A 25,636-nucleotide genomic window follows, 5' to 3' on the forward strand; every position below is an offset into this window, starting at 1 on the left:
GGTGTTAGTACCCCTTCCGAGACAGCCCCTGGCACCTTATGGAGATGAAAGAAGCCTCCTTTCACCAGGTCTGAGAACTGCTGCCTCAGGCATACCTTATCCTCTTGATAAAAGCATGTTCTCCATACTTAGTCCTGGTCACACTCCTCAGATCCAAGAGTAGAAAGTGTACCCTAGCTTCACATGGGGATAAGGAACCAATCAGAGAGCAACCATCGGGAAGTCCCCAGTCCAGGCTCACCCAAGCCGAGAATACGGTGGTCCAGCTTACTCTAAAAGCATATTGACCATCACCTCACTCTCCTTCCTGTCTAGGTCCCCTCTCCATAAATGTCAAATGTCGTCGCCAGTAGGTTCGGCCTGAAAATAAAATCCCCTCCCTTCCATCAAGAAATAGCTCCAAACTTAGAGTGTGTGCTCAAAATATTCACAATGAAATCATCATCTTGTATTTATAGTCTTTTGGATTGTGTATGAGATTTTCTTTCCCATGGTATTTCTTGTTGAAAGGGTCAAGCAGTGGAAAGCAGGATCAGAGAATGACGGAGGGAAATGGGCCTCCCATCTCTTCCCCTCTCTGCCTCTTCCCCTGTGCCCTACCCACTCACCTGACAAACCGGTACCCTCCCTCTCCCCTTCCCCAGATGGCCCCCTTGTTGAACAGTCCTGGCCTTCCGAGTGGGAAAATCAGCAGTACCTAGCGTCATCCCTTTTCCTGTGACCTTTCCCATCCTCTAGACTTCCTCCCCGTTTTCACTGAGGGAGATGGTGTGGATCTTAATGGTTGGAACTTGGTGATTTTCTTCAGGGCGTGGGGTCGACGACCCCACACAGCAGCAGACCTGCAAAAAGCTTTTACTTCTCACCCGGGCTGTGGTACAGGCAGATTGGTCCTTCGGCACGGTAATCCTGGCCGATCCCTGGGGCGTGGAAGAGAAAAACTTCCATTCACAGACTCCATCTGTCTTGGAGATCTTATAGAAAGTCTCTCCTGAGCCTACTGGGATACGCACCATGTCTCTGTGCTGTCCCTCTAGAGCTTGGCTGGGCGGGTGCAGGGTGTAGCCCAGGGCATGCTTGGAAGACTGCCTTCTGCGAAGACACTGGATTCGCAGGACATTCTGAAAAGCTTTCTTGAACTCCTGGCTGGAACACGGGTATATGATAGGGTTGATGCAACTATTTAGGTACCCGAGCCAAAACACTATTTTGAAAACGGTTTCCGGAGGCTTGAAATCCGGGAAGAAGGACCCTGAAAGAGAGAGCAAAGAGTTACACATATGATTGGCAAGTCAAGAGCCAATCGGTTAGAACCAAAAACCAACCTGCGTCTTTTTTATAGTTTTAAAACATTTCAAAAACTTCCAGATGCAAGTGAGTATCTCACATTGGCTGGTAACTCCTCTGCTGGGTTTTCAAAGGCGGTTTCACACAGATAGGTGTGTTTGAGCTTCTGTCAGTGACAGGGAATCATCTGTCGGCTTCCTCGAAGCTTTACAGGGTTTGGAATCACACTTTGGTAGAGTCTAAACACTCGGTTTTGCCTGAGTGGTAAAATAAGTTGGGGGTGCACTTAAACCCACATCACATTAAAATGTGGTGACCCTAGCCATGGGTGGTAATGAATCCCTTTAATCCTAGCATTCTGAAGTTTGAGGCCAGCCTGGTCTACAGAGGGAATCCCAAGACTGGCTAGCCAGGACTATAGAGATAGACCCTGTCTTGAGGAGATAAAACTCTGATTACCAGACCTATCCTCTGTGAGCATGGGGATCTGGAATGCCCAGCCCGGCTCATTATTTTTCCACCCAACACTTATAGTTCCCCGAATAGGCATTGTATGAATCTTGCACCCCCAAAAGGCATTGTACAAATTATGCATCCCCAAAATGTTCCTCTTCATTCCTTTTAGACAGGTTGGAGGGACAGCTTCACAGTCCTCACCCTGTTCCACATTTCACACCTGAGCTGGTCTCCTTTCTTCCCTTGCTTCCTGTAACAGTTCTCTGTCCACTCAGGTGAGTGGCTTTGGGGGAGTTTTATTACCCAAAACCCCCGTGGGCTTCAGTTTTGCTTTTTGAACAAAGAAGAAGGTGGAATGAAGGTTTTCCTCAAGGCCCCCCATACTTTTCCTTTCTTTCAGCCTCTGGTCTTTACTACTATTATTCTACTTTATTGTTGGAGAAGCTCACACTGTGCATATACTGTGTTTGGATACAATCTGCTCACACCGCCGTCCCTCCAGCTTCTCCTGTGTCCTCACCACTTTCCTCTCCCAGCCTCCCAGCCTCCCATCCTCCTGTGCTCCTCCCATAACTCACAGAGCTTACTTAGTGCTGACTGTGCACTGGAGCAGGGGCAGCCTATCAGGGACTGCATTTCTGAAGAAGACCAATACTCTTGTCTCTTCCAGCAGACAGCAGCTGCTGAAATGTCCTCAGCCAAGGGTGGGGCTTCATGGGCCACCTTCTCCATCCATGCTGGGAAGACTATGATCTTTATTTTCTTTCTTTCTCTTCCTTTCTAAGCTGCAGACTTATTAGAGTCAGGAGTCCTAACATGCACGCTGGGTGCTCTTACAGATGACTCTAGCCAACAGTGTTCTGGGTCCAATCAGAGATAAAACTTATCTGCCATGGAAGTCAAAACACCCAGAAAGGTGGGGCAGTTGGTGGGAACATTTGTCACTGAAGCATAATTCTTGTCAAATTCAATGTGTCTCAAAGAAACCACACACAGGCATACACATACACTTGTGTATACACACACACAGACACACTCATGTATACAGACATACATTCACATACACATATGAGGTGACAGGTGTTTACTCTGGAAAACCATGTGGCTGAGGAAGTTTTATACTTTAGGTTCAGTTTTAGTGCTGTCTAACCATTAAAACAAAGGTAAGAGTCACCAATTCCGTCTTGAGTTAGGCAGTGTGATGAACTTTTTGCATATAATTTAACTATCATTAATAATAGTGTGAGTTACATGACTTCTGGGCTGGGGAGATGGCTCGGTTGGTAAAACACTTGCCTGGCAAGCCTGAAAACCTGACTTTTGGTCACTAGAACTCACATAAAAAATACTGATGTGGTGGCACATGCTCATCCCAGTGCCAAGGAGGTAGAGACAGGGAGATAGATCCTTGTGGCTTTCTGGTCAACCATCCTTGCCTACTTAGTCTGAGAGAATTTGTTTCCCATTCCTACACAAAGTGGATAGTGCCTCTGGAACAACACCTGCAGTTGTCCTCTGATCTGCACACTCATGCACACACACACACACACACACACACACACACACACACAAGCATATACATTATACACGTGTATATGCATCTATACACATATGCACTTTCACATAGTATATGCCCACATAACTAATTACAGGATTAATATGAATATTTCTATTGTAGCAAAAAAAAAAAAAAAAAAAAAAAACCTCAAACAAACAGAAAACCAAAACACCCTGTCACTTAAGATTGGGTAACTCCATCAAGGTCACTCAGGTAGTCTCTGGCAGGGATGGGACTTGACATTTCAAGTCTATTCATGGACTCTTGGGATCTCTGAGACTAACACGTTTATTGGAAAGAGAACGGTATACATGATTGGTGAGATGAGTGGTCAGGGAAAAGCTGAATTAGACTCACGCCTTTCAGACTTCATCTGAGAGCAGAGAAAGTGATCTCTGTTAACATGATGGGCGGCTTTGTGCAAATATGGTCAATTCTTGGGGAAAATTCACTTTGCATTCCAATGCCTATATATTTTCCAATATTTCTCTCTCATGGTGACAGCAATGTGATTAGGGCAACTCATTTTTACAAAGCTCTGCCTTTTCCTGGGCTTAATGACTGAGGGAGGCAGAGATGAACTGGGTATGGCAAAATTCACCTCATCTGGAGACTTCATTACAAACAGATCAGCTAGACAGGGGAGGTATTTGCCTTATTTGAAGAATTTTCAGCTAACAGCAGCAACAGCACACCGCCCATATGCCTTCTGAACATGAAGCTAGTGAAGCGATTTGAGAGGTTCCTTCAAGGATCCTGTTTCTGCTTAGAGTCCAGGTTGGCATTCATAAATCTCGCCCCTCCCTTTCACCTCTCAATTTCTGAGCCGACCCTGCTTCCTTAATCTTGTGTCTAGCTGACCAAGGCTAATTTCATGTGCTCTCTTCCTGGGGTCTCCATGCTGTGTCCACACCGTCAGCAGGAGATGCAGGTCCTCTGTTTTGACCCCCACCATTCAGAGCATCCCATTTGTAGCTGAGGTATAGGGTAAGAAAAGGAGCTAGTTTTAAAAAGGAAACATATTAAGATTTGAATGTAAAATAGTCTCCAGCCTCAAGTCTTCAGGGAGATTTTCTTTTTAATCCAAGAACATCTCTGAATATTGGCTGTCCAGTGAGTGGAGGGGACTTCCAGGCCGAAGACCTTTCCATAAACAGCTCCATGTGGAGCCGGTTCAGATAGGGAGGAGATGGGGAGAAGTACAGAGGGTCAGGAATTTGAAAGGAGGAGAGTAGAAGTGGGGGAGGGGAAACTAGGGGTAGCCACTAGAAAGTCCCAGATGCCAGGGACCCAAAAAGTTCCCAGGACCCAAGAGGGAGGACATTAGCTGAAATATCCAACAAAGGGAAGATAGAACCTGTAGAGACCATATCTAGTGGTCCCTGGTTGAGGGATGAGGCCACCCATCCACCTCAAAAATATTAATTCAGAATTCTACCTGTCAAAAGGAGGTACAGGGACAAAGACTGGAGCAGAGACTGAAGGGAAGGCCATCCAGAGACTGCCCCACCTAGGGATCCATCCCATCTGCAGACACCAAACCCAGACACTATTGCTGATGCCAAGAAGTACTTGCTGAAAGGAGTCTGGTATAGCTGTCCCCCTAGAGGCTCTGCCAGAGCCTGGCCAATACAGATGTGGATGAACACAGCCAAACGTCTGACTAAGCGTGGGGATCCCAGTGGAAAAGTTAGGGCAAGGACTGAAGGAGCTGAAGGGGCTTGCAACCCCATAGGAAGAACAACAATATCAACCAATCAGACCTCCAAAGCTTTCAGGGATTAAACCACCAACCAAAGAGTACACATAAGGGGACCCATGGCTCTATCTGGATATGTAGCAGAGAATTGCCTTATTGGGCATCTCTGGGAGGGGAGCCCCCTTGGTCCTGTAGAGGCTTGATGACACAGCATAGGGGAATGCTAGGGTGCTGAGACAGGAGTGGGGGGTAAATGGGGGAGCACCCTCATACAGTTAGGGGAGGGGGAGAGGATGGGGTTTCGTGGAGGGGAAATAACATTTGAAATGTTATTTGTGGGAAGGGAGATAACATTTGAAATGTCAATAAATAAAATAACCAATAAAAAATGAAAAAAAAAAAAGGAAAGAAACACAGCTCCATTTGGTACCCACACAGTACCTGGATGTGTCTTAGCCTAGTATACGGATGTGTCTCAGGCTAGTACCCAGATGTGTCTCAGGCTAGTATATGGATATGTCTCAGGCTGGTACATACTTGCCCACTCCCTTCTGATGATTTCCCTAGAGGCATGTGGCTGGATCTCCTCCCTTGCAAAAAGCATGGTTCTCACTTTAGAAGGGACACATGTGATTCTCTCTGGGGAGCTGCTGAGGCGCTGTGCTTAGGGGAGGGTGCAGAATAGACTTCAACCAGCGACTTCCCAGTGGGCGAGGAAAGAGGAAAGAGAGCAAGGGGCGTGCTCTCCTTTGAATGTTAGCCATGTCCTCAGCTCTTTTTCGTCACTTCATTTTTCTGTCTTAGGAAGAGTTCTTGGAATGGGCAGTAGGCTAGTTCCCATCAAAGTTCCTCAGTCCACTGTCTCCTTCCTTGCCCAAACCTTCCCACACTGATTCAATCCTGTTTAGACTCCCCCAACATCCTTCCAAACTCAATTTTATTCTTAGAACCTTCTCTCCCAGGTTACTGGTGGTGCTTTTGAAAGTGTGAGCACAGCTGAAGAAGGTTATTCCTGGGCTCGTATCTGTCAGGAGCACCAGGGTGGACGCAGTCGTGCTAAGGATGTGTGGTAGCTGAGTTGATTGTCAACCTGACAGGCCCTAGAATCACCTAGAAGAGAAATCTCTGATCATGTCTGTGAGACATTTATGATGTGGGTGGCACCATTTCATCGGTTGGGGCCTTGGGCTGGATAAAAAGGATGAATAGAGCACCAATCTCCAGCCTTCGCTGTTTCCTGGCTGTGGATGTGAAAGGATAGAAAATAATACGGCCTAACTCTAATGACCCAAAGAAGTCAGAAGTTTAAAATGCTATCTCGCTTTGTTAGAAACTAGGTAAAAGGTCACATTCCAGAGCCTGTCCTTTGTTTAGACCTAGCAAAAAAGGCTTTGAATCCTGGCCCCATAAGGTAACTGGAAATGGGCTAAGCTTATCTTGCTTCTGTAAACTTATGCCATTACCCCTAAGCAGGAGTTCACGCAGCTGTAGACATTCAAGAAGATAGGAAACTAATTGGTCCACTGAGTGCGGGCTCCGATAATTTAAACTGATTGGCCTAAAAACTATGGAGTGGTACAAATCAATTGGCTCGCATTTCGCGGGCTCTTCATGCTAAGAAATGATTGGTTTGTAATTCGAGGGTTCTGTCGTAAACTTATAAAAGCTATTGCAATTCGGCACTCGTGGTCCTCAGTCCTCTACCCCTGCGTGGTGTAGAGCTGTGGAACCCAGAATTCTGGAATAAAGAAATCCTCATGCTATTGCATCGAGACCGTTTCTCTCGAGTGATTTGGGTGTTGCCTTCCGGGATGTGGGGTGCTGGGGGCACCCTCGGTTTTGGGGGGGTCTTACAGATGTAATGTGACTAGAGGTCTCACACTCCTGCCATCCTGATTTACCCACCATGACAGACTGTACCCCCTGAAACCATGAGCTAAAATAAACGCTTCCTTCTTTAAATTGCTTCTGTCTGATATTCTGTCACCACGACAAGAAAGTAACAAACACAAACGAGGGTTCTCTGACCCAGAGACTAGTATGGTAAACTCTACTTGATCAGGACCTTGCTTTTGCTCACTCACAGAGTTCTAAAACCCAGCACTATTGCCATCCAGTGGGTGACCTGGTTGACGGAGACTGCAGTTGACTGAATGTCTAAGTGCTCTTGCTTTCCCTGTGCTCGATGCTTCCCCGTGGCATGCAGCTTTCTTTTGTAACCTCTGTAGCCCCTCTCTTCTCTCCTCGAGCTCTCTTCCTCTTGTCTTTCCTCTTCTATGCACTTTCTTTCTGGTCTTTGGTTGTTTTCTGAATTGGCATTTCTCCCTAGTGCCTCTCCCATTCTGTACCATTTGCTGTCAAACACCCCGACATTTCTTGTCCTGCTTTGTAAGAAGAGTAAGTTTTCTGAAACCACTATGTGAGAAACGCCTGCTTCTTTTGTCACCATAGCTGTGTTTTGTGACTTCTGCCCTGACTTTTCCTCCCGGGATCCAACAGCAATCAACTTAGTTCCTGGAACATCTTGCCCTGTAGGTCAGGTCACCTTTTACATGTGAATTTGCCTATTTTAATTCTTGGGCTTTAGAAAATTTTCAATGATTTGGAGCTTTGTCTTTTAAAAATTTTTATTTATTTATCCATTCATTTTCAGAGTGGTGTGTGTGTTTATTTGTGTGTGTGTGTGTGTTTTATGTGTGTATTTGTCTGACCATGCCACAACGTGTTTGTGCAGATAGGGAAAATATTTTCCATGGTAGATTATTTCCTTCTGCCTTTTTGAGGCAGGATGATGATGATGATGATGATCTGTTGCTTGTTCTGCCATGTTCTATGTATTTTAAGGCAGATAGCCTGTTGATTTTGGATCTTGTCTCTGCCTCCCATCTCATTGTAGGAGTGCCAGGATTACAGATGAGTTCTACCGCATACATCTGGCTAAAGGTGGGATTCAGGGAATGAACTTGTTTGCTAGGTCTGATATGAGTGGATTTACCTACTGTGACCATCTCCTTGGTCTGAGACAATTGAATTTCTACCCACTATTAGTTGCTGCAGGTTTTTGGACTCTTTTCTAACCTAAACCCTGTAACCACTTTAAAACCGGCTGGCTAGAGGCAGGTGGAGCAGGTGCTCATGGCCAAAGGCCAACATACACAATCTTCTCACCTTTGGGGAGTCAGAATCCTCACTTCCACTGTAGGAGCTTCTAAATTCCAAGGAGAAACTGACGCTGGCAAATTAAGATGAAGCCTCCTGGCCTTTCACTTAAAGTCCTAACCATCGGGAACACCCAGCTTCTCATTTTTGACCTGGGGTTCCATCGGTGTGTTAGTAAGGAGAAACTAAAAGGCTATCAGAGACATGTTTTAGCCATGAGGTGACAGTGCTGTTTTCTTTCAGCACTCTCCGGGTGATCAACAAGTGCTGATTCCCTTATGTGCATCTGCTCTCACAGCCCGGCTACTTACTCCCAAAGTCAGTGAGAGAGGACATGGGGCGCTTCAGTTCCAACCCAACACTGGTACTTGGAGGCTCCCTTTTCCAGCTCAGTAGTCCCTGAATCAGGGGGACTGAGTATTGAAAGCATGGGATCAGAAAGCTTTTAGCCTCCCAGTATGTGCGTTTTGCATTAGCTATCTGAAAGCTTGAGGTCCTGATGGCAGCATTAAGAGACCCTAGGTTGTAGTGAGTTCCAGGTAAGTGCAGCCATAGAATTTCTAGGCTTCAAGGATTGGCAGAACTCTAGTGACCAGCAGCCTTCCTTTGCCCTGTAGAGAGATCAAGACAATTAAGCTGAACAGGGCAGTGGTTTCCCCCAAATTTCCATGTCTCTTCTGTGAATGGGTCAAGACCAGACTCAGATCCTGTTTCACTTTACCCTTGCCCACCCACAGTCTTCTTGAGCCATTTAGCAATCTAATGACAGCACAGGCAGCATTAGCGGCAATACAAGCAGCTGCCATTGTATGGCACATTTAAGAAGGAAGAGTTAACCGGCATAATTAATATGTGCATTATTTAAAAAGTTAGGATGTACCATTCAGAAAGCTTTTCAGAATATTCTCATCATATTTTGAAAAATTAGAGTTTAAATGACTCTAGATTTAAAAAAAATCAAGACTCACTCTAAAAGAGAATCTGATGTTATGTGACCACGGGAGAAAAATCACCTTTAATTGTTGATTATTATTCAACAGTAATCTCAGTAATCTCAGTAATAGGCCTGGTACATATCCAATGAGCATAGAGGAGAAACAATTGTCCAGTTTGCCATGCCAAGGAGCTTCAGTGCCAAGTAACATTCAGCCCAAGCCAGTTGGCACCTTAATACCAGTGAGAGAACTGCCTCATCCAATCAAACCCCAGAGAAATGCCATAGGAATGACAGTGTAAGAACAGACTCAAGTTTCTTAGTCTCCTGGGGTCTACCAGATGGCCTGTGTTGGGTTCTTAGTTTGGCTGTGTCATGGTGACCTGACTGAGCACCTCATGGGGTCCATCCAGGTCATATTTGGACAGTTCTCAATTACCAGAATTCTTCAGAGTATTCACATGGAGTGGTGGCCAGGAATCACTAAGAATGCTGCCTGGAGAAGCCTATACAAGAACTCAAGCTTACAACTCAAGACCCATAGACAGATTCCCTGTGAACTTCATTTCAAGCCTTTGTATATACTCTTTACATTTTCTTGGGGAGAGGCCGTCAGTTTCTATGGGCATCTTATAGTGCTCTGTGCTGATGGGGACAAGGCTAAGCCTGGGCAGCTAGTGAGTAGAAGCTGAGCCTTTGCCTGATGTACCTCATTCAGCCTGTGTTCCATGACAGTGCCCAGCTTTGGAAGAGGAGCAGCAGATGTGACTCGAGGGCCTTTCTGGAAGGCTCACTTCAATTCCTTCCCCTGTCTAACTGGAACTGGAAACTGCATGGTTCCCATTGTATGCTTAAGTGTAGACAAGTGGCTCTCTTCTTTTGAGAGAGTCAGTTGGGTCTTTTAGGAAATGGCAGGCAGATGAGAAAGGGTGGCTCCAGGGGAAGACATGGCGAGTAAAAATAATGTGCAACCTGAATAGAAGGGCAAACTTGGTTCCCAATTTGGAATGGAATGGCTAGCTATTTTCCCAGAGACAGAACTGCCATTACTCTCAGATGAGGAAAGGCAAGAAGAGATGGGAGATGGGAGTACACTTCACAGCCTTCTCTGCTTGTCCGAGGATAGCCCTCCAGATCCAGAATATTTGCCCCAAATGCATCCAAATGCCCAAACCAGAGCTCTTCAAAAGTCCTGTGTCCCCAGGCAACAATGCCATGAGCACCACTTCTCTCCTTCAAAGTGAGAAGCATCTGCCTGATGACATGGGTCACATTGTGGTTTTGTTGCTCATTAGACAGAGTCCAAGCTCACCAATTAGCATCTGGTCATTTTGGGACCCTTCATCAAGACCCTTCACTCATTTCTATACAATCCTCTCTTCTATTATTTTGTTTTATTTCCACTATTTCTTAACAAATACTTCTTGGACTCAGGCAGTGCGATAGAGAGGAGGTGGTCAGAGACAGGCACATAGGTCCTGCCTGTGGAGCTCAGAGTCTATACACATGCCCAGTCAATGCCTGTGTGCACGGTTATGACTTTCTGACACACAGGCTTTCTTCTTGGCAGGGCAAACTTTCACTGTCTTTTCATTGATCCACTGTGAGCACTAAAGTATCCGAGATGTGGGCGTGGTTCCTCACTCCACTCTTCTCTTCTCAGTGACCTGCCTCCTACAGATACTTAAAAGATAAATCTATTCAAATTTTCTTTTATTTTCAAAGTTCTACTCATCTATAAGCCCCTCTACATTTCCAGTTTAACTTTCTTTCTCACACTTTCCACTATTTCAAAGTAGTTATTCGTTTCTTCTCTAGCATCTTCTATTTTCATCCATCCATCTATCTGTCTATCTATCTATCTATCTATCTATCTATCTATCTATCTACCTATCTGTTTACATTTAATTATTTATCTACCTATTTATTTATTTAGTCCCCCAAAGGACAGACCTTTTCAGTTTTGACTCTGCTGCTGTATACCCAACACTAGCCATGTTTTTAGCATGTGCAGGCTCCTGCCAATATTGTGGAAGGGGTCCTTTATCTTCATGATTCTAGTGTCTTGGTAATGGGCACAGTGCTCAGTGAATGTTTATGGGATCCATGGATGGTCTTTGTTGATGGAAGAAAATGTTATTTTGAATAAAATTCCTGCTTTATCGACTCACAACTATAAATACACTGAGAGAGAGAGAGAGAGAGAGAGAGAGAGAGAGAGAGAGAGAGAGAGAGAGAGAGTCTTAACTCATATTCCAAAGCTGTATCTTCTTGATCCTCGAGACGCTCATGTTTTCATGAAAACGAGAGCATTCTCCAAGCAATTTTATATGGATAAGTTGCAGGCACTTCATAAAATTATTACTTCCAGTACTTATAAAAACATTTTACAGGGTCCTGAAGGAAGAGCTAAAGCCTGTACTTCAGCTGTGATAGCCATCACCCCCCACCCGCATTCGTGGACGTGAATCTGGAACCAAATATCATCAATCCAAAGCAGTGACATAAACAACCAAAATCGGTCTGCCTAGGAGGCAGTGTGGGACTTTTCCTGGACTGTGTTCCTTTGCATTGAGCAGAAAGGCTGAGTGAAGTCTGAGTCCTGGTTTTTATCAGCAAGGTCATGGGTGAGATGGCTGATGTTGGGGCCATGAAGAGTGAACAGGGGAGCTCACAAAAGGGCTTTGGTTCTTGATGCTGCTTGATGCTTTCTGGACAATTTCCCTATTTGGAAACGACGTATGATGTGCTTTTTAATGCCTACCAGGTCACCAATAGGCATGTACACTGATTCAATAGCCACCCTCCAGTAGCATGTAAGAGTTATTATAACAGTTATTATCTGAATAACTGTTTTTCCTTCATGGCTCCTGCATGCCAGCCTCACCCTCCTGCCAACAACATCCCAGGATGAGCCAGGGATGGGGTTGTCTGTGGAGCCACACACCTTCTTTTCAGACATAGAAAGAATCAGCCTGGGCACAGGCTATGCTATTGTCCATGACTTCTACCTGATATGGGTATTTTAACTGTCAGAATAGATACAAGTAATTGAGAACTGTCCAAATGTGACCTGGATGGACCCCATGAGGTGCTCAGTCAGGTCACCATGACACAGCCAAACTAGGAACCCAACACAGGCCAAGAGTTTTATTAGCTTATTTAAAAAAAATGCAGGGCATCTTTTAGAATCTATAATATGGCTTCTAAGTCCAGTGATGCTAGCCAGTTTTAAAATACTATAAGAGATTGGAGCAATGAAAATTTAAAACAGTAATAGTATAGTACTGTCTTGATGATGGGCCTCGTAAGTGAGAATTGTCCATCATAAATGAAATATGTAAGGAGTTCAGCTTTGCTTGAAGGAGGCGTTTTTCTTTAACTCTTCAGACTTAATGAAGTCTTCTGCAGTCTCTCCTGTGAATTGTGTGATACTTATTCTCAGGAAGAAGATTGTGCTTGGGGAATGTCACTGATTCAGACTCCTTGGCTTTCTTTGACCCATGACTCTCTCACATCCCATGCCCTAGACTCCATCTGAATTGCAAGCTCCTGTCTCCAGTGCACGCATATTATCAGACCTTCCTCCTGATGCTCACAAACGGTTTTACCCTTAACAAACTAAATCCCATGGACCCCACAGTTCCTCCTTCTCTTCATGCAGTCAATGGCAGTCTTTCCCCTCGGTGACTCAAACTAGAACCATGCTGGCTGCTACACCCACTCATTCTTCCAACTCCTCCGAGACTGCTCACAGGTCCTGACCACTTTCAATCTCCTGTCACCGTCCGTCTCTACTCAGGCCACCATCTCCTTTTGGCTGTGACCCTGTGCCAGCCCTGCAACTGGCTCCCTGTTGTTGGTCTTACCCCTTCTATGGTGGCTGTTCTTGATTGTCAACTTGGCTACATCGAAATTAACTAAAACCCCCAAATGGAGGGGCACACCCATGAGGAATTTTCACTTAATTTGAAATGGGAAGATCCAAGTCTAATTTGGATTATTAAGGTGGGAAGTCACACCTTTAATCCAGATCTTTTGATTTGGGAAAACCAACCTCTAACCTGGGCCATGCCTTCCATAGAAGAAGGAAGCTTTTGCTTGTTTCCTGCTTATTATCTCTTTGTTATCAAGTCTATTCCTTCACTGGTGCTAGAGCCTACTTCTTCTGGGATCCCAGTATATACCGAAGACCAGCTGAAACATCCAGCCTTGTGGACTGAATGAACAGGTACTAGATTCTTGGACCTCCTGTTTATAGGCAGCCATATGTGGATCATACGCATACTCGTTCTATAAGCTCTGTTACTCTAAACAACCCTGACTTATATACCTTCCAACCTATTTTTCATCCTATATCCAGGGAAATTTAGAGAAAGAGAGAAAAACCAATTCTGATGATCTCTCTGTTTATTAAGTCCAATGAAGTACAAATTCTAGGAGACTGAACAGACATTTTGTTTGATAACAAGTTAGTCACAGGTATTTATTCCCAGTGTCCCACCAAAGTCCTTCACAAGTACCAAAGAATAGGACATTCAGTCTGGATTTGAACACAAGTGTGCTTGTTAAGTCAGTGGAGCGATGGTGCCTTTTATTCATTGTGAATCACTTAAGGGTAGACTGAGTGGTGCATCCAGCTGTTGGTGTGCTTAATTATGGACTAAAAATGTGCTTTCTAGACAACAACACATGCACTAAATGTTTTCTTAAGGTCAAACAATAGAAACCACTCAGAATGTCCAGCAGCTCCAGTGGAAATTTTGATAATGGCTCAGAAAGTTTGGTAAAACTCAGAAGATAGGAAAAGGGAAGATAGAAGGGAAGACAGAAGAAGATAGAAGATTCATGGAGAGAGTGGTAAGGACAAATCTAAGATAGCAGCCATGGCATTTGAGGCACCTTGAAAGATCTAACCTCAGAGCTGGAGCGATGGCTCAGTGGTCGAGAGCACTGGCTGCGCTGGGAGAGGAACTGGGTTGAGTCTCTTCACCCACATCAGGAAGCTCACAAGCACCCCAGTTCCAGTTCCAAGGCAAGGCATCCAATATCTCTTTTTGGCCTCCATGTGCTTCTACATATGTGAGGTGTACACACAGACAAGCAGGAACACACACACACACACACACACACACACACACAAATAAAAATAAGTAAAAATTTAAGGAGAAAGATCCAATCAGGGTTCAGGGTGTCAGAAAAAAACATAATTTTTCTGTTATTAAGGGCAGTCCTGTTTGTCAGAAAAGGTTGTTCTCCAATATTGTGATTCTTGTCTGACATGTCGTCTGATACCTATTCCCATAGTAGCATTGCTTGAAATCACATGACCAGAATCTTGCTCATTGCAGAGCATCTTACTGGGGAAGGGGAACTACATGAAGTTGGTGGGGGTGGGGAGCACTGGGGAGAGCTGGAGCCTGGAGGGCAGTAATGGTGTATGGATATGATAAAAATACATTGTATAAATGCATGAAATTGTCAAAGAAAAATACAGATATTAAAATATTAATTAATGAGTCATGAGAGTGTAGTCCTTGGTAAGTTTATGGTTCTAAAATGGGAGATCACATATCCAAGAATATTTTGGCAGCACAAATTGATTTTGAAGGATTAGAAAGGGGGCAAATCTGAGAAGAGTTAGGAGAGAGTGTTAAATATCATCAAAACATGTTTTATGAAACTCTCAAAGAAGTAATAACATAAGTTAGTAAAACAGTACTCTTTATGAAGCCTCTTAACCCTGAGGCCTTAGAACTTCTTGAGACACACACAGCACTGAGGGAGAGCGAATTGGTTGCTTTGGCATTTTTGAGACAGGGTTTCTCTGTGTAGCCCTGTCTGTCTTGGAACTTCATTTTGTAGCTAGGCTGGCCTTGAGCTCAGAGATCCTCCTGTCTCTGCCTCCTGAGTGCTGGAATTAAAGGCATGCAGTGCCACACCTGGCTCTAAGTTGGATGTTTCAAATGTCTTGCTTTCTTTTTTTATATTGTAACAAAGAAATTGTCCACTGGAAGAATTTTAAAAGTATGTATAAAACGATATGGGTATATTGTTTGCTATGACAAGTTGCTTAGCTTGACTCATTTGCTTAAATGCTTTAGGGAATTTACAAATCTTCACAAATTATGATTTGCTTTAAATGATATTGAAGTTATTCACTATCTGTATCACTATTCACTGTGTCATTTCCTATAAGACAGGAAGAGGCAAGTTGACTGGGCTGCAAATAGGTAAGGGTGTGACTATCCAGGAAAGTAAGGACCAGGCAAAATGCTCTGATTTTCAGATTCCTGGTTCATAATGCTTCCTGTTAATTAATGTGCTAAAACTTTCACTTGCAATGGTAGAAATTCCCTCAAAGTATTTGAGATCTTTTAGGGAACCCACTTGAGAAAAATGGACACTTTTGAGATGAGTATCCGTAGCTGGCATTTAGCTCTCACGTGTGTGGCTCAGTACTTGGTGTTTGAACTCACAACTTCAGAGGCATTTCCCCTTAGATGTCTCCTAGGAACTTGCGTGGTAGCTCACGTGGCTCTGCCTGTCTTCTAGGGATTCCCACTTTATAAGTGATAGATAGCAACTGCTCTTTGGTCACAAAAAGTAGGGCATAGTGACGGCTGATTTGGGTCTTCAACTTGAATAGGTTTTGAGGCACCTGGGAGATGGGGAGCATCACATTTTCATTTATGCCTGTGAGGATGTTCCTACAGATTCATCAAAAAAGGAAAGATAGAGCTACTCTAAATGTGGGTGGTACAGCTATGGGCTGGGGGTCTGGGTGGAGTAAGAGGAGAGAAGGGAGAAGACTAATTGGCCCTCCTCCTTGGATTCTGTGAGTGAACACTCTATTGTCTTTTCTTGCATGATGGACTAACACCTGTAAAACCATGAGCTAGAGCAAGCTTTTCCATTGTTGGGATCGTTTATCTAGGGTGTTTGTCACACTGGATGAGAAGCTGCAATAGAAAACACTTCTGACATCAACTTCCGGTCATCCCCAGTAGATGCCATGCCTAACGCTGCCCAAGGCCTTCCTGCCATCCATCTCCATTGTCCAAGCTGAGTCACAAAACTTGTCACCTGCAATAGCCTTCTCAGGACTTGTGCATGTTTATCTCACTGTCTGCAATTCCAATTTGGTGATGTTTCTGCTAATGTGTCATAAACACCTTCCTGGCCTCTGAGATGAGATCTCGAATCCTTAACATGGTCCATAGGACGCATGATCTTGTGTCGCTTCTTGCTACTCTGACCTTGCTGTGGACATTCTGATTCATGGAATTTTTCTCTTTCTTGGGACCTTCTGTTAGGACCTGCTGTTTTTCTTCCCTGCATCTCCATCACCTTTGTGGTGTAAGCAGCTCCCATTTGCTGCTTCAGTCTTAGCTTAAATTCCACTTCCTTAGGAAAAGGCTCTGGTTTTCTGCCTGTACCCATTCGGATGCTCCAGACTCCAGTCTAGGAGGAGTTATCTCTTAAACCTTATAAAATCAGACTAAGCTTTCCATCACAGCATTCAGGACATTTGTTCTTCTCTGACGATATGCGTGATGACTTCTTGAATGTCTGTCTCTTTCTATGTTTCATTAAGAAAGAAATCGTGTTTGGCACATTATAGATGTTTAATAAATGTCTACTCATGAATAAAACAAGTATTGAGGTGAGCGTGTGTGCGTATGCACATATGTGTCTCTGTGTGTGGATGCATGTATAAGTCAGAGGGAGGCATTGTGCATCTTTCTCTACTACTCTCTATTTTATTTTTGAGCTAGGGTCTTGCACTAGACAGGACCTCTCCCAGGGCAGTCAATGATCCATGATCCACCTAGCTTTGCTCCTGTGCTGAGATCACAGATGTGTGCAATTATACCCAATTTTAAGCTGGGTGTTTGTAGGGATTTGAACTCCGGTCTTCCTGCTTTCACAGATACCTTACTGACTGAGGCATCTTCCCAGACCTTTACTGGGACTTTTAATATGTGACAACATGTGAAATATTTTATAAATCTTATCTCATTTAATTCTACTGACAACCCTATGTAAACACACCAGCAAAGCCATTTAACAGGTGAAAAAATGGAAGCTTAGGAAATTTAATTCATAACTGAAATATCTGCTAGGGCTAAGATGCAAATCCAACCTAGTATTTGACTATATTTCACTTTGTAGATTATATAATCTATGCAGTCTGCCTCTGCTTTTCTGACTTTACGGTGAATGGGTACACGGTGTTACAACAGTATGAGTTCAGAAGTAAGACAATTATCCAAGATGACAACAAAATTAATCATACACACCTTTGTACTATTTTTTTCAGAAAGCAGAATTTTATATAATTCTGCTCATTAAGAGTGAATAATAACTATTTAATGTGAATAATTATGTATTCAGGACAGACATGTTTGGTTGGACATTGGGTCAATTGTGCATGCTAGGTTCTGTAGAAAACCTCTTATAAAGTTTTATTAATAAGATGTACTTAAAAAGAAGCAGGAGTGAGTCAGAAAGTATGTTCTATCATTTTTAATAAAGCATTGGGTGAAGTTCAAGATGATATGTACAAAGAAGTATGTCATTTATCCATTTAATCTATCATCTATCTATTTATTTATCATCTGTTTATCTACTATCTATTGTCTATCTCTATATAATCTATCTATCCATCTGACTATCCACTAATGTAGCATCTACTTAGATCTCTTTATCAATATACCATCTAGTGCCCATTTTTTATGTCTGCCTATCCATATGCCTATTATCTACTTATCTCTCTCTATCAACCTATTGTCTGTCAATCATCTGTTTAGCTCTATCAACCTATCATCTATGTACCCATTTTATCTGTCTATTTATTTGTCTCTTTTTGAGGTCATGCTAGGGAGTTCAGACTCGACTTGAGCTTGCAATCTTTGTGCATCAGCCTCCTCAATGCTAGGATTACAGACGTTCTTTTGTTCCACTCAGCATATTTGTCTTTTTTTTTTTTTTAGATGAAAAGGCTTTAAGAGTTAGAAATCATTTATTTTAAGTTTACAAAGTTTTCAAACACCTGTAGGAGTTCTTTAGCATTTTGGGTCATGGTGGGGTCTGCTGACAGCGACTGTAACCGTGAGATCCAGCAGGTATTTTAACACATTTGTGCTGGGTGCTTGCTCTGTGTTACTTAGTGAGCTGCCTCGTCTCAATCCTAGAAGCTGCATAAGGTTTATCCCCATTTTGCAGATGAGAAAACAGAGACAGAGGTATGCTGTAATTTCCCAAAGAACAAAAGCCCAGTAAGAATGACCTGCGTTTAGTGCTAAGCTGCCTGGCTTTGGCCCTGCTGTGTGTGTGTGTGTGTGTGTGTGTGCCTTAACAGCACACTTGCTGAGGGGCTGCATATGCAGTCCACTCTCTTTTTGCTATGTGCTATGGATGCCTGTGGATGAATCCAAGCAAAAATCAGGTCTTGACTTAGACAGCAAAAGCAAAGCAAGTGGAATAAATGATTAAGACACCTCTAGAAACTCCTCATATAGTAATGTACAGTGGCTTTCCTTTGAGAATGAAGTTGCCTGTATCCAGACACCAAGACCATCTGAAAACAATTATTGTAGCTGTGCTTAAAAATGGTTGTGTTTGAGTTGCAAATGCCAAATATGTACAAGCTGCTAAATTAATTCATCATTGGTGTGTCCCACCACAGTGTGCCTGTTTTATGTAATGGATTTTCACATACTCACACGTGTGAGTGTGTATGTGCAGACAGGCATATGGTCACCTAAAGTCAGCCAAGATGCTATAGTCTAGGAACAGAGGTGGAATGGGTCCTCCAGGGAGCTGTCCTTCACTTCCCTTGCTTTGGTCCTTCTGCCCCTTGGCTGCTTCTCCCCATCCCCTTTGCTGAGAATTTGAACCGCTAAAGAGAAGTCCCTCCTTAGGGGGTTAAGATGATCACAGTTAAATCTTTTACCCAGGACATCAGAAGACTTTTGAAATAGCCTGGGCTTTGGGTCTGTTAATTGATATGAGGTTTAACTTACAAAAAACTACAGAGTTTTTCAAAGAAGTAGAGGAACAACCACTTGGGCCCTTCCTTAAGGAGGAAGACCCTGAATGGCACAGTCCTGCCTGCTTCCTATTTTCCTCCTGTGCCTCTGAGGTCTTGGGGTGGAGCGTTGAGGTGACAGCCCATCTGTCCTCTGAAGACACTACAGCATTTACTCCTCTCCACACTCACCCCCAGAGCACTGGCCTCCGTGTGACACCCTGACTTTAATTCTGGTAACAAGAACAGGTCATAAACACTGGGATTGTATTTCTAGCACATGCTTTTGTGACAAGGCTTTCTTCATTTAAAAACCACAGACACTCTATTTTATTTTTGTTCCAGAAAACAATTTTTCATGTCATTATAGTGTTTCTCATATGAGTAAACTGAAATTTATTTACTCTTGCTAATATATTTTGCTTCTTTCCAAATTCTGTACGTTATAAACAACCGAGAAATAAATGTTTCTTTCTGTTGTTGCTGTTGTTGTTATTTTTGGTTTTTATTTTTGTGACTGGATTTGGAAGGGCATTTTTGAATATTTTCTCAAGATACATTCTAAGAAAAGAGCTTATGAATCATAATTATATATATATATATATATTTGAACTCCATATTTCTAAATTTTTTCTTTGGAGAAAGCATACCTATATCTACTTGTGCCAGGAATGAGAAATATTTGCAGTACCAGTGAGGGACAATGAGCAGGCACTCAGTAACAAGGCTTCTAAGGTTTCACACCAACAAATGGGTTTTCTAGATTGAGAAATGGTGTGCTTACTAAGTAGGAGCTACAGCTGTCAAATCTTATGCACTAAACAAGTAATGTATGGATAACACAATTTATTAGAAAAAGTGAAATCTGTACTCAAAAATCACTGTCTAAAACACACATAAACCAACATAGCTACTAATAATTTTTTCAAGTGAAAACTAACAGTTGCAATGATATGGGCCAGGCAAGATGGCTCAGTGATAAAGGGGCTTGCCACCAAGCCTGACAACCTGAGTTCAATCTCAGGACCCACAGCGTGGAAGGAGAGAACCAACTCTGAAGGTTGTGCTTTCACCTTTAGAGGCAGGTGCACACCGACACACACATGCACACGTATGCACACATACTCGCATGAACACACACATGTACATACATTATACACACACATTTGGACACACAAAAAGACCCCTTCAGTGAATCATTTAAGAGTAAAACTGCAATGGCAGGTAACTTACAGACATTGACAATGACGACTTCATGCAAGAAGTCGCCGTTCGATCCCACAGAACGTTAGATGGTCTGAGGGTGGGCATGGAAAACACAATAGAGAGCCAAACTGACCACTAGACTGAGCAGCCTTCAAGAGACCAACAACTTAAAATGCAGAAAGCAAAAAAGAAAAAAAAGCAACTAGAAAGCAGAAAATGATTAGGCTAAATTAACAAATGTAGTTTGATTCACTGTCACGACCCCCAGATTGGATGGTTTGCTGAGAAGCCTCACTGAACAGAAGACGGATAGCCCAGTTGCCTACCAATCATGAGAAAAAAGTGTAGTTTTAAATGCTTAGAGGATTCAAGGCAAGTTTGGGAGAAAACTGTAGCTAATGTTAAGATCTGGGATAATTTTGTAGATAGTTGTACAGTTTTATTCAAGGAGAGGTAGAACATTTGAGTATCAGGAATGATCAGAATTTACACCAGCAAGTGCTGGGTACACATTATTTGTTTGTACTGATGTTATACAAATATTTCTTCTTCTTCTTCTTCTTCTTCTTCTTCTTCTTCTTCTTCTTCTTCTTCTTCTTCTTCTTCTTCTTCTTCTTCTTCTTCTTTTTTGATTTTTTTTTCCGAGACAGGGTTTCTCTGTATAGCCCCAGCTGTCCTGGAACTCACTCTTGTAGACCAGGCTGGCCTCAAACTCAGAAATTCACCTGCCTTTGCCTCCCAGAGTGCTGGGATTACAGGTGTGCGCCACCACCGCCCGGCTTATACAAATATTTCTAAAGATCTTAAGTGTGCGCAAATCTTCCCTGCTTACTTTTTTATTTTAAAAAATGATAAAACTTCATTGTGAAAATGTTGAAAAACCAAACCAAACCAAACAACAACAACAAAAAATAGTCCACATGGAAATTAACAACACTCACAGACTACACCACTCAGTGAGCCTCTGCAGTTAGGACAGCCACTTGCAGGGGAAGCTGTGTGGCTTCACGATGGGTCTTACACTTTGACTGTTGAAGGTATCTTTATGCATTTAGGCAGCACGTGGTGGAGTTAGAACTAGAAGCCAGTGAACTCAATGTCCTCTTCCACAGCTGCTGCTCATTGCTTGCACTCAGTGTTTCCTCATTTCCTTACAGTCAGCCTTTCTTGGTCTCTTTTAAACATGCTATTATGTATCTGTATGTGCATCACCAGCTAGATTCTGCATATGATGCATATATATGCAGGATATTTTTCTTTCTGAGATTGTATAATATCACTTAATGTTATACATTCTAAGTCCATTTATTTCCTTAATTTTGTGATTACATACTTCTTTAGAGCTGAATAGCCTTCATATATATGTGAATTTTGTATCTCTCTCTCTACACACACACACACACACACACACACACACACACACACACACACACATTTATATATAAATGTTCATTGTCCATTCACCAGCTGATGGACAACTAGGTTGATCCCAATTCTTTGTCGTAGTGAATAAGGCAAATTAAGAGCTATCACTTTTAAAGCCAGCATTATTCTGATGCCCAAAGTAAGAAAGATTCCCAAGTCAAAGCAAAGGAAATGAGAAATATCAATTATCCTTAACCACCAAAGAAAAATATCCTAAAACCTTGTAGAATGGCATCAAGTAGAAAACAAGGTAATACAATATTATATCATACTTACTTATACAATAAAATTTAATCAATTTAATGTATTTGTCATTTTTTAATTAACTGAAACACAATAGGATGGAGTGTGGCAGAATCTGGCAAATGTGTTTATGTGAAGAACCAGACAGTGACTAGTTCCAGTTTTGCAAGCCCCTGGATCTCTGTGACTGTTCAGCTCTGCCATTGCATGTGGAAAGAAGTTATAGGGATGCAAAAGAATGTGTGTGACTGTGATCCAATAAAACTTGATCTGTAGACACAAACTTTGAACTTTAGACAAGTGGTCATGAAATACATTCTGTTGGATTTTTTTCCCTACTCATTTAAAAAATCCCAAAATTCTTTCTAACTCATGAGTCATGCACAAAGGGGCAGAAGACTAGTTCAGAACTGACCCAGAGGTCACAGTTAATGATTCAATAGGAATTATTGTCAGGGAATTTCTTCTGTTTCCATCATTGCAAACAAAGACATCATTTAAATTGCCACCAATTAATAATATTCTAAAAGATTAAATGCAGTGAGAGAAGAAAAATGGGAATATAAATAAAGACTGTTATTTCTGAACTATACACTGACTTGTTGCATGGAAACATGGTGTATTTAAATTTAATAATACTGTGTGTGTGTATGTGTGTGTGTATGTGTGTGTGCACGCGCGCATGTGAATGGGGGGGGGAGGGGGTGGAGTGGGGGGAGGGAGGGGGGTGGTTGTCAGAGGACAACTCTTGTGTGCCATGTCTCTTCTGGCACACTAGGATCTAGGATTGAACTCAGGTCATCAGATCAGCATGAGAGTGCCTTGATCTCCTGAACCATCCTGCTGTCCCTACCCCCATGATATATTTTATACTTTAAAAACATGAATCTCATTTCCTACATTTGGCTTCTAAAAAATACCTGGAAACAATTCTCAGTGCAGTTGCACTGGGTGCATTATAAGATGGCACCTCACTTTCTGAGAGGAACCAACACACTTTTGAGAAACTGCAGGTCTATAGGAAACCTGAGCTCAGACTTCTTGCCACAGGCAAGGCAGCCATGAGAGTCTGCAGGGCCATGTCGCAAGGCCTTAAAACTCACCTGTATAGTACATCACTATTGGCCAAAGGTGACACAGTTCAAAAGTCAATGGGGATTTACGGAACATAAATAATGCCAATAAAGATTACCAATGTGCTTAGTTCCTTAAGTTCCTAATGATCCCGAGGGAAAAGAAACTCTTACTGATTGTCTTTGAAGGCAGTTAAATAACCACCTGATTACTGAAGGATCAGATAAACAGGTAAAGGGTCAGGATTATCTACACCTCAAACAGCTCATGGGCAATGCCAGCCTTTGAGACTCTTCCAGCTATATAATGAATATAGAACACAGGGCTAGAATGTTTTATAACCATTACTAATACATTTTTAATTTAAAAAATTAAAAAGATTGTGTGTGTGTGTATGTGTGTGTGAGAGAGAGAGAGAGAGAGAGAGAGAGAGAGAGAGAGAGAGATTAAGTATGGAGTTCAATTAACAGCTAGAGGAAACTAGTTCTATCTGGCTTATAACCCATGGGTCCCAGGGATCAAACTCAGGTCATTAGGTTTGGTAGCAAGTACTTTTGCCTACTGAGCCATGTCCTGGAGTCATTTTGGGAGAATGATTGAACTTCTGCCAATCAGGAAAAGCAGTTTTCTTCACCCAGGTGAAAAGAACACAGTGTGAAAGGGGCTGAGAACACAGTCAGCAGATTCGCCGAGAACGCACTCAGCAGATTCGCTGGCAATGCGGTCAGCAGATGCGCATGCGTGTTTGTTTCTCTTTGCGCACTGGTCAAGAGCATCCGTGGCACTTGCCTGCCTCCTGCTCACTTTCATTTACTTTTTATTGTTAGAGCATTTTTCTTTACTAAATGTTTCCCAGGCATAAAAAGTCTGTTATCTTGACATGCCATTTAATGTCTGTGTAGTGAAAGCAGACTTGCTGGAGTCCCTAGAATCTAATGAAAAATGGATCTGCGATGATATCCGGAGAAAATACAATTTGTTAGATATATTAAAGTTTACAAAAAGGATATTTGAGGGATTATGTATGTCACATTCGTCATATGGGAAAAACCCATTCTGAAGCAGCTTTCTAAAACATACCCATGTCAACCCATTTTAAAACTGCACCATCTGTGCCCTCAGAGGCACTTTGAGCTTCCTATCTCGTGTGCATCAGCACATGCCAATGTACTGAACCCCTTTATGCAACCCTCTCCCACATCCAGAGAGAGCTTTCCAAAAGACGCCGCGACTATTGCTTCCCAACTGTTTCTTGCAGAGGATATTTCTTTCCATGTACAAATTTCAATAATGGAGGTCCAAGTTACTTAGCCAGAAGTTTCTAGGAGTTGTCTACATGATGTAGGCAGTCGCTCACAAGTCCACTGCTGGGCTCCAGACATGGTACAGTAATGGGTTGTGACATACCTTCCTGGTATAAAAAATAACGATAGAATTGGGCACTGCACAGACTTGCTGTTTTCTGCTTTTAGAGTTTTCAGCTCCAAAGGTGAAAACACACAACTTGAGAACAGCTCAAAGCTTGTGCTATCTCTCCTTTTCTCTCTGTCAGCATTTTGCATCTGTCAGGCAGGAAGGGAGGAGCTTGCACAGAAAGCATACCTTGGGTGGAAGAGGCAGAGATTGTTATTCAGGGATGGAGAGGTGGATGGAAAAAAGGCACGGCTGGGAGGGGACTGTGCGGCCTGTGGATGGGCGGGCACTTCCTGAACTCCCGAACCGGGCTAAAAGGTGGGCTGTACAAGCAAGAGGCGAGAACTACAAGACAACCAAGGAACTTGTTGGGATTTGACTAGGGGCTTTCCCACTGCTCCTGAGTTCCCGAGAGATACTTTTCTGGGGTGATGGGATGAATTTTCCGCTCTGCTCTGTTTCACTTTTAAAGTGTCCACACGTGCATAACCTCTTGAATCCCTTTTTAAGGCACGGCCAGTAAGCTAATATTTTGGATGATTTTCTAATACATTCAATAATGTAGATGAGCACATTCTTTGAAATAGGTCAGGCTTCAACGCTGACTTTAAGAATATAAAAAGTCATCAATTGATTGATTTATATGGACAAGCAAATGATCTAGGATTGCTAATGCAAAAGGGAAAACACTGGCAAAGTTAGACCAACTTCTTGGTTTATGAAGAAAATGTAGTGATCAAAGCTGTACTGTGGTAGTGAGAGGGTAGGGAAATGGCTGGATGGAACAGGACAGACTCAAGAAGGAGACTGCACAAATGCAGCCAGCTTGGGTTTTCAGCAAAGGTATGAAAGCAATTCAGCGGGGGAGACGAAGAGTGTTTTCAGCGAGAAGGAAAGAGAACCTGGCTATCATAACAAAAAGATGATCATATATTTGTTCTTTATATTATATAATAAACACTAAATTAATATGGACTTAGCAATGTAAAGGATTAGGCTATCCAGATTTTCCTTTGTAAACATTTATTTTTATTGTATGTATATGAGTGTTTGTTGGGATGTGTGCATGTGTACCATGTGCATGTCTGGTGTCCCCAGAGCATCCTGAATTGGGCAACTTTAGTACACAGGCCTCAGGAGACTCCTTTA

At 42.7% G+C, this 25,636-nt stretch overlaps 1 protein-coding gene across 1 annotated transcript in view; it reads right to left on the reverse strand.

Moving 5' to 3' along the window:
• Nucleotides 1-658: 658 nt before the first annotated feature.
• Adra1a (adrenoceptor alpha 1A) overlaps nucleotides 659-25,636 on the reverse strand; it is an 85,616-nt gene continuing 60,638 nt past the window's right edge. The window contains exon 3 of the mRNA XM_052191128.1: nucleotides 659-1,252. Coding sequence (XP_052047088.1) covers nucleotides 735-1,252 — 518 coding nt within the window. The 3' untranslated portion in view covers nucleotides 659-734. The remainder of the gene's footprint in view (nucleotides 1,253-25,636) is intronic.

The sequence above is a fragment of the Apodemus sylvaticus genome, chromosome 8, assembly GCF_947179515.1.
Source record: "Apodemus sylvaticus chromosome 8, mApoSyl1.1, whole genome shotgun sequence".
NCBI classification, from domain to species: domain Eukaryota; kingdom Metazoa; phylum Chordata; class Mammalia; order Rodentia; family Muridae; genus Apodemus; species Apodemus sylvaticus.